At 48.6% G+C, this 10,000-nt stretch overlaps 1 protein-coding gene across 1 annotated transcript in view; it reads left to right on the top strand.

Moving 5' to 3' along the window:
* The window catches only part of LOC310807533 (transforming acidic coiled-coil-containing protein 1-like), a gene marked incomplete at its 5' end in the record, with an annotated part of 13,527 nt that extends 3,990 nt beyond the window's left edge, over positions 1 to 9,537 (top strand). Inside the window, 11 exons of the mRNA XM_083674032.1 lie at positions 1 to 419; positions 1,874 to 1,928; positions 2,251 to 2,335; positions 4,337 to 4,389; positions 5,604 to 5,738; positions 5,844 to 5,920; positions 6,792 to 6,835; positions 6,956 to 7,116; positions 7,403 to 7,509; positions 7,676 to 7,796; positions 7,913 to 9,537. Coding sequence (XP_083530158.1) covers positions 1 to 419; positions 1,874 to 1,928; positions 2,251 to 2,335; positions 4,337 to 4,389; positions 5,604 to 5,738; positions 5,844 to 5,920; positions 6,792 to 6,835; positions 6,956 to 7,116; positions 7,403 to 7,509; positions 7,676 to 7,796; positions 7,913 to 7,981 — 1,326 coding nt within the window. The 3' untranslated portion in view covers positions 7,982 to 9,537. The remainder of the gene's footprint in view (positions 420 to 1,873; positions 1,929 to 2,250; positions 2,336 to 4,336; positions 4,390 to 5,603; positions 5,739 to 5,843; positions 5,921 to 6,791; positions 6,836 to 6,955; positions 7,117 to 7,402; positions 7,510 to 7,675; positions 7,797 to 7,912) is intronic.
* Between the last annotated feature and the right edge of the window lie 463 nt (positions 9,538 to 10,000).

Raw genomic sequence — 10,000 nt, forward strand, 5'->3', positions numbered from 1 at the left:
CCCACCTCCACCCTAGAGGTCAACGCCCTGAACAACTTCACCAACTCTTCTCCCTCCCAGAATGGAATTAGCTTGGATCAGAACCTCAACCTCAACCTGACCCTGAGCTCCAGACCCAGCCCTGGGGAGGGGCTCTCCCCGTCCTCTCTCCCCCAGCCTCGAGTCCTCCGTCCCCCCTCGCTGCATGTCCCCTCCCCCCTGACCGGACCTGACCCTACAGAGGTGGATGACCTCGCTCCAGTCTCCTCTGACCCCAGCCCTGACTCATTCTCTGCCTCTAGCCCTGACCTTGACCTTACAAATGACCCTGACCTGCTCAACGGCAACCTGAAGTCTGACCCCTCACTGTGTAGCGCAGAGATGACCTCTCACCTGGAAGGACATGAGTCCTCCAAGGTGACCAACAACACAGTAATCACGTGAGTAACATTCATATGAGACACACACACACACACACACACACACACACACACACACACACACACACACAAACCCAAGCAGTTTTGTTCCTCTCTGTTTGCTCAGTTTGGAAAGACAGCCTGATCCACACAATGTGTATTTGATTCCTAATTAAGTCCACACACAGCCTGCTGACATGGTCCCTGCCCCCTGCCCCTGCCCCCGCCCCCCTCTCTCCGACTCAACAACCAAACTAACCAACCAACCAATCCCTACCGCTCCACTGAGAACTTCCACTAGCATACAATCACATGATCTAATCTCTCCTTCCCACCCACCCCAACCACTCATCACCCTCCTCTCCTCCCCCCTATCCTATCTGCTCCCTCCCCCCCCCTCCCTCTGTGTCTCTCCCACACCTCTCCTCCCCACACCTGTCATCGTTTCTCCTCCTCTGTGTGTGACATCAGGACTGCTGAGCAAGTCCGTTTTCTCTGTGTGTTGCTGTAAGTACTGTGTCCTGCATGGCTGAGAGGGGCTGGCTGTCCCAGAGACCCCCCTGTGCTGTCTGCTGCTAACCCGGCCGGCCCAGAGACCCCCCTGTGCTGTCTGCTGCTAACCCGGCCGGCCCAGAGACCCCTCTGTGCTGTCTGCTGCTAACCCGGCCGGCCCAGACCCCTCTGTGCTGTCTGCTGCTAACCCGGCCGGCCCAGAGACCCCTCTGTGCTGTCTGCTGCTAACCCGGCCGGCCCAGACCCCTCTGTGCTGTCTGCTGCTAACCCGGCCGGCCCAGAGACCCCTCTGTGCTGTCTGCTGCTAACCCGGCCGGCCCAGAGACCCCTCTGTGCTGTCTGCTGCTAACCCGGCCGGCCCAGACCCCCCTGTGCTGTCTGCTGCTAACCTGTGGAGCTTTGCTGTCCTGTTATCCTTGCTTCCTGATGGTCTCTACTGCAGCTTGTCTAATAAACAAACACACACGCATTAGTTTCTCCCAGGCAACGCCAGACCACCCTAGAGCCAGTTGTCATCAACCAGAGAGAGAGAGAGAGAGAGAGAGAGAGAGAGAGAGAGAGAGAGAGAGAGAGAGAACAAAAACAACTGACCTCATTATACTCCCAGTAGAACCTGCTAAGTCTTTGTGGTTCCTAGCTGCTCTTATTTCTATTGGGCAACAGCATGTTTTATTAATCTGCTGTAATTCTGCAGTTTAGCAGAATGTCAGAGCTCAGCACAGACGCACAGAGCAACGAAATGAGGTCCGACCATAAAGCCTGCTTCCTCTCCTGCTTCCTCTCCTGCTCTCCTCCTCGTAATACTGTCTCACATTTACACAGTATGGTCTGGGACGCTTTGGGCCCTTTAGGACACTGTTACCATGGGGCAACACACACACACACACACACAGCTGATCAGCTATGAGGTTGTTAGGGTTAGTTATGACGTTGTTCTTGACCTTCCTCTTCCTTGTCTTCAGGAACTCCTGTAAAGTGAAGAAGAACCGGTCTCTGCTCCAGGACGTCAGTGGAAAGGTAAGGGTTAATAGTCTGCCGTGTGTGTGCTGTATGGTAAATGGGTGCAGTAACCTGATGAACATACTGTCCTTCTGTTACTGTGTACCTGTCCATGACCTCAGGTTAACCCCAGCATTCCTCTGAGACACTGAGCTGTCCTGTTACTGCTGCCCTCCCTGTTACTGAGTTGTGTGTGTGTGTGTGTGTGTGTGTGTGTGTGTGTGTGTGTGTGTGTGTGTGTGTGTGTGTGTGTGTGTGTGTGTGTGTGTGTGTGTGTGTGTGTGTGTGTGTGTGTGTGTGTGTGTGTGTGTGTGTGTGTGTGTGTGTGTTTTCCTTGTAGGAGGATGATCATCGTGAGGGCCATGCCACAGATGAAGAGAAGCTGGCCAGCAGTGCCTGTGTGAAAGCAGACAAGGACCCAAACAGTGAGTCTTATACATGGTGCTATGCCCAACAGTGAGTCTTATACACGGTGCTATGCCCAACAGTGAGTCTTATACACGGTGCTATGCCCAACAGTGAGTCTTATACATGGTGCTATGCCCAACAGTGAGTCTTATACATGGTGCTATGCCCAACAGTGAGTCTTATACACGGTGCTATGCCCAACAGTGAGTCTTATACATGGTGCTATGCTATGACGTGTTCTGTAGAGTATATCTGACGGCAGGCTTCTCTCTCCGGTCCTGAAGCTCTGAAGCACGGCTGGTTTTCATCCTTTTAGTCTTTCTAACCAGGGACTGATTGTGACCAGAGGATCAGGTCAGATCGCTGCTCAGATGTAGATGTAGGTCAGATAGCTGATGGTGTGATTACAGAGAGCATGGTCCATCAATCAGACAGAAAACAGTTATCTCTGCTTCACTTACATCCTACAGTGTACATGCACGCGCACACACACACACAGACACACAGACACACATACACACATACACACATACACACATACACAGACACAATCACACACACCATTCACCCTCCTGGACTTTTACCACATTTTGTTGTGTTACAACCTGACTTTAAAATAGATTGAAATGATGTTGTTTTGTCACTGATCTACACAGAAGATCCTATAATGTCAAAGAGGAAATGTTTACTATGAAAAGCTGAAATGTCTTGAGTCAATAAGTATTCACCCCCTTTGCTGTGACGCTCCTAAAATTAGCTCAAATGCAAAAATGTCTTCAACAAGTCACTCGATAAGTTGAATTGAGTCCATCTGAGAGCAAGGATAATAGTTCATGTGATTTCGGAATGATTTTTTTTTATTTTTTATAGGGTCTCTGGTTTGCATAGGATTCAAATACACACTGTGGCCTCAGGGTCACATTCCCCAGCAGTTTTGTTCCTCTCCATTTGCTCAGTTTGTAATGACCACCTGATCCACACAGTGTGTATTTGATTCCTATGCAAATCAGAGACCCTATAAAAACAAAGATATTAATTCCAAAATCACATGAACTATCATCTTTGCCTTAAGATGGATTCACTTCCTGACTGAAGCATTGTGGGTGACCGCCTCAGTAATCATGAAGTCTGGCTGTGTGTGGCAGCAGTAGAAACTAGAGCTGGGATTGTGCCTCATGAGGTCTGGATGAGTGTGTGTATGAGTGTGTGTATGAGTGTGTGTATGAGTGTGTGTATGAGTGTGTGTATGAGTGTGTATGGATCGTCCCTTGCTGTACAGGCACCATGGTGTGACAGGAAGCAGACAGAATGTTCTAGATCAATAGTGCCTCCAGGCCACACGTGACACAGCGTTGAGCTGAGCCGGCCTCAGGACTGTTACTGAGTTTGTCTTCATGTTTGTGGTCATGCTGTACCTCCCTCCTGCCTGAGGAGAGGGTCACGGTCAGACACAGCTGCTATTGAACACAATTAAATAGACTATTGATTCCAAGGGATGGAATTGAAGTTGAAATGCTCTGGATAACACACATTACAAACAACTAAAGAGCTGCAGTGCATTGTGGGTTTTCGTTCTATTCACTTTCAAGGTGTTTTCATGGTGGTTTGTGTTGTACTTTCTGTCTCAGCTCTGCTGTTCAGATTGTATGTCAACATTGAAGCAGAAGCAAACCATAAAAACAGGTTGTGAAAGTCAATATGACTAAAACCCACAATAAAGGGATGTGATGTTTCTGTGCGAGAGATTCTCGATTATGAGCTAGGGTTGCTGATGCAAGGAGATGATGTCATGTCCTCTGTGCTTCATGCATGCACTGCCCCCTGCTGGCAAATTTTTGCCATATTCCAAGCGACTTACAATCACTGCATATAAATTACTACACTATACCAAAATTGTAAAACCTTCAAAAGTAATTGTTTGGAACAATTCCAGCACTAGAATAGCCATGCGTGTGCGTGTGCATGTGTGTGTGTGTGCGCGTGTGTTACTATTTTAAGTGTGTGTTGTTATCTCTCAGGTCCAGAGTGCAGTGTGTCATCCAGACCAGAGGAGGCAGACTGCTGTTCCATGGTGAGTACTCAGCCACGCCTCCTCTACACACTCTTACAAAGAGACGTTCGCCAGCTCAAGCTGTGTTGCTGCTCGTCAGCGTCCCGTCCATCTGCTGGTGATGATTCTACCTCCTGGTTCACTTCGTATCTGGAGTTAAAATTCTGAAATTGTGACGACTGTTATTGGTCAATATTGCTCCTGTCCAATCAGAGGTAGTTACATGGCTGCCAATTATTTGATGTCATCTACTAGCGACACAATACAGAGGAACAGCCGGGATAAACGACACAAACAAACTGAAGTATCTTTCTGATGATGATGATGATGATGATGGCTCTGCTAGGCAGTATGTGATCCCTCTGGTCACCACTAGATGGCATAGCACAGTGCCCCAGCTAGATGGACGCCTGCTGAGTGACGTACAAACCAGAGTCATGTGACCAGTCCAGTAGTCCAACCCATCTCTGGCATTACATGTAATTCCCTCACAGGATGTGAGCTCTGCTGTCACAGAACAGTAGGACACTGGTACAGTAGCATGTCACTGCTTCTACAAAAGTAGTCCATAGTAGTCTATAAATCCAGCCCATATTACATACAAAACATGTTTATGACACGTTGGACTGATGATACAGAAGGACCAGTAAGATACAGAACCACATTCCCTCTGGTACTGAGGCTTTACTCCCTCTACAAAACAGCAGGAGGCTCCCATGTTGAACCACAGCATGTGGGCCTCTGGCTGACGCTGTCTGACATCATGTCTGGCTCGTCAGGTGACAGGAGGATTAAGATTATCATCTAGAGGGTTAGGACATGACTGGGAGTTCTAATCCAGGGAAGGACGAGAGGAGAGGGAAGGAGGGGCCTGAGGAAAGAGGGTGAGAGAGGAGGGGAGAGGTGGAGAGGAGGGAGGGAGGGAGGGGGAGAGGAGAGAGAGTAAGAGGAGGACTGAGGGGGAGATAGGTTTTGAACCAGGAACAGGATCTGAACTACTACCTTTGACAGCCCACCACACAACACCAGAGTATACAAACAGAGTCCATACAGAGAGTCACAAGTTGAACAGTGTTCCAGTGGAGAATGTTTAAAAAACACTAGTTTGACCCTTTCTTCTGTTCCTGCTGCTCCTCACCCCCCCTGCTGCTCCTCACCCCCCCTGCTGCTCCTCACCCCCTCTGCTGCTCCTCACCCCCCCTGCTGCTCCTCACCCCCCCTGCTGTCCCGTACAGTATGAAGACCCCTGCAAGATGAAAAACACCAAGCTGGGAGGAAGTGACTCACAGACGACAGGAAGTCAGGTTCTAGACTCCATCTGCATCAGTGAGGCGGAGAAAACAGCGGTTCTCACCCTCATTAGAGAAGAGGTACAGAGACCAGTCACTCCGACTGTATACATACTGTACACACAGAGTGTGTATGTGTGCATGGGTGTGTGTACAAATCTACTCAAAATAAATGTCTCCTCTCAGATCATCACTAAGGAGGTGGAGGCCAGCGATTGGAAGAGGAAGTATGAGGACAGCAGACAGGAAGTGTTAGAAATGAGGTACTACAGAATGACGACACTCCAATTGAATTGTCTTGAAAAAGAGAAGCACATGCTCTGTAGAGTGACCTAAAACAAAGAATGTTCCACTACACAAGTATAACATTTACATTTACATTTATGGCATTTAGCAGACGCCTTTATCCAAAGCGACTTACAACAAGTACATTTGTTTAAGTAAGTGAATCATCTATCCATCAGTCATCAGAAGATAAAGTAATCAATGCTCAGACCAGGGTCAGGGGTTAGGGCCATAGGCAGTCACAATGCTAGAAGAAGGATTTTTTATTATTATTATTATTATTAACAGGAGAGAAACGTGTACAGGGGGGTAGTGGGGGTGAAGAGGTCTCTAGGGTTAGGGTTAGTACAGGGGGGTAGTGGAGTGAAGAGGTCTCTAGGGTTAGGGTTAGTACAGGGGGGTAGTGGAGTGAAGAGGTCTCTAGGGTTAGGGTTAGGGTTAGTACAGGGGGGTAGTGGGGGTGAAGAGGTCTCTAGGGTTAGGGTTAGTACAGGGGGGTAGTGGAGTGAAGAGGTCTCTAGGGTTAGTACAGGGGGGTAGTGGGGGTGAAGAGGTCTCTAGGGTTAGGGTTAGTACAGGGGGTAGTGGGGGTGAAGAGGTCTCTAGGGTTAGGGTTAGTACAGGGGGGTAGTGGGGGTGAAGAGGTCTCTAGGGTTAGGGTTAGTACAGGGGGGTAGTGGGGGTGAAGAGGTCTTTAGGAGGGACCGTTAAGGGTGGAGACTCATAGGGCAGACATGACCCTGTGTCTCACCTCCTCTTGGCCTGTACTGTCAGGCTGAGTGATGGGGTACTGAGGCGTGGGCAGGTGCAGCAGGTAAAGTCTCATCACAGGTTCCTCCTCTCTTCCAGGAAGATAGTGGCAGAATACGAGAAGACGATTGCTCAGATGATCGGTGAGTGAAGATGTTTGACCTGAATCTGATCCAAACCTAGATACCAGAATCAGAAACTAGTCCTCCCATTGATAACAGTGACTCTTTCTCTCTCTCTCTCTCTCTCTCTCTCTCTCTCAGAGGACGAGCAGCGCAGCAGCATGAGTTCCCAGAAGTCATTCCAGGCGGTAACCATGGAGAAGGACGCCGCGCTGACGGACCTGAACTCTGTGGAACGCTCGCTGTCTGAGATGTTCCGTCGCTATGAGAACATGAAGAGCACACTGGACGGTTTCAAGAAGGTCAGGGGTCAGGGGTCAAGGTTAAGGGGTAGGGAGTTAGTGGTGTAAGAGTTAGAACATGGAGGACTTTAGGTGAGAAAGTTGGTGGGAGAACAGGAGCTCACAGGAGGAGTGAAAGGCTCACTTCTACAGTGGTTGATATCAATGCCAGACATGGATAAGACTGCATTATTTCTCGTTAAATAAGGACAAACTTAATGCTGACTTAGTACGTAGTATCCTGTAGAACTGTCTCTCTGCTGGATGTGTGTAGTGATGTGGTGATGCCACTCTGTTCCCCACCCAGAATGAGGAGGTGTTGAAGAAGTGTGCTCAGGAGTACCTGGCCAGGGTGAAGCAGGAGGAGCAGAGATACCAGACACTCAAACTCCACGCAGAGGAAAAACTTGACAAGTATGACTGAACCTCTGACTGAACCTCTGCCACTAAAGCAGAAAAACCTGATATGGAGAGAAGAGTACTAAACATCAACCCCCATCTCTCTCTCTCTCTCTCTCTCTCTCTGCGTCTGTCACTCTCTCACTCTCTCGCTCTCTCTCTCTCTCCCCCCTTCTCTCAGGGCTAATGAGGATATAGCCCAGGTGCGGGCCAAGGCCGGCTCGGAGGGTGTAGCTCTGACAGCCAGCCTGAGGAAGGAGCAGATGAGGGTGGAGTCTCTGGAGAGAGCTCTGGAGCAGAAGGTAACACACCGTGCTACATGCTGCCATAGAAGGAATTCTTATTCTATAAAAGCTAAATGCTACGCTACATGCTAAGCTTAGAGCGTTCCCTGACGTGCCATGTTATCCTCCAACAGAATCAGGAGATTGAGGAGCTCACGAAGATCTGCGATGAGCTGATTGCCAAAATGGGAAAAACAGACTGAGAGATTCTGTTCCTGAAATGAGCGACCCTTGACCCTTCAGCCCTGCCTACAGCCTGTATAGCATACCACTGTGCATGACTCCAGCCAATCAGCAGCTCTGTTTCCCTGCCATCAATCTGCCACTGAGGAGATTGCTGCTTTACGCGAAAAACCCTCTGGGCGCCCCTCAAATGACACCTTATTCCCTACAGAGTGCACTACTTTTGAACAGAGCCACATGCACTCTGAATGAGGAATAGAGTAACATTTGCTATTTCTGTTTTGGTCATTTTTGCCCAGGCAAGAAGACACACAACACCAAACCTGCCTGCCCTCTTCACCCACATGTCTGTCTGTCTGTCTGTCTGTCTGTCTGTCTGTCTGACCTGCTAGTGAGTAAAGATCTCAGACCAGACAGATCCCCAACAACCTCTACATCCTGTAGCAGTAGCCTGATGTATTTCAAGGACTTTCACGTTAGTAGCTTTTTTTGGCATCGTATAGGTTTGTGCTGCATAGTCGTATTTGAGGATCGATACCTTGCAAAAACATGTATTATTGTGTGTGCACAAGACTTCATTCCACACCTGCAAAAACATTTTTGCAGAGATATCCATGTATATGTCAGGGGGACTCAGGGGGTGTTGGTTAGGGGCAAAGGTCAAGTTTAGTTTGCACTATTACAGAGCGAGGGGGAGGGAGGGCTTTTATGAACCTGGATATGAGGCCTTGAGTTGTTAGTTGGAGCTGTATTCTGTTTTCTCACTTTAGGTGGTTTAGGCAGGCTTAGATCAGCTCCTGCACCACAGGGTTAGGGTTAGGGTTAGGGTCTGCACCCCCCCTCCTGACAGGGAGCCGAGGGATCCCCCAACCTAAACTCTACCAGGTTAGAGCTTCATTCACAACAGTGGGGTGGAAACACAGAGAAATACAGTATACTCCAAAACTGGAAATGATTAAGTTAATACAAAGACTATATTTTGTATATATGTTTGAACACGTATTGTAAGTTTGAGGAGAGGTTTAATAGCTGCAACTGTTTCTTTTTGGTTGTTTCTTTAACCCTAACCCACTCACAGGAGTCAAGAATGATTCCTCCGTTGGTTTAGAAACCAATCTCCTCACATTCACCTTTATGCACTGACATGGGCTGTCCTGGAGGGAGATGACCTGAGATGGTGAGAGAGAGAGACGGTAGATTAGACAGATGATTGGGGGGGTGTTCAGGGATTATGCCAGCTCCTAAAATGATGTTTTAGTGCAGCCCACGTTTCCGTCATTGCGTCATTTGCGGCCTGTTTTCATGCCGTATCATTCTCAGCCGCTGGTGTTCCGCTGACAGCCTGACGTGACGCTGAGTCATGTTTACTGCAACTCCTGCACAGTAGCGCCCCCCTCTGGCCAGACCACACAGAGGAAGTCATACAGTAGTTAAGCAACACGTGCTATTCATAATGCACCCTTTTTGAAGTGTTATCAATATCTGTAAAGTGAGAATAAGATATAACATACAGCTGTACTAATGACATGTTGACTAATATGTGCAGTGTGTATTCCTCTTTGCTTGAATAAATATGACCGTAGTTAGAAGTGTGTGTGGACTCGTGCTTTTTGTTTATCCTCCTCAAAGTCAAAGTGGCTTTAATGTCAGTTCTTCACATGTCAACACATCCAAAGGAATTGAGAGGACGTTTCTCACTCTCCCACGGTGAGACTCTCCTATGTGAGTCCTTGCCGTGGCTGTTGATGAGCATTCCCTGCCTGTTACCCACTATGTGAACCACTGGGCTGAGATTACAGTTTAACAGGACACTAAGGCCCTTTAACAGGACACTAAAGCCCTTTTCACCCCTGAGGTGACGGCCCTGTGAGGCTGGGAGATGGAGCCTGACTGGAGGGAGAGGATTAGAAAAGGGACCATTGTGAGCAGGCTGTCAGTGTCATTATCCGGGTCCCCTTGATCCTCTTAGCCTCAACGCTAAAGTCTCCAAACACAGCGCTAATGTCATCTGACACACATACTGTACACACACACACACA

This window comes from Argentina silus (assembly GCF_951799395.1).
Source record: "Argentina silus genome assembly, chromosome: 7".
NCBI classification, from domain to species: domain Eukaryota; kingdom Metazoa; phylum Chordata; class Actinopteri; order Argentiniformes; family Argentinidae; genus Argentina; species Argentina silus.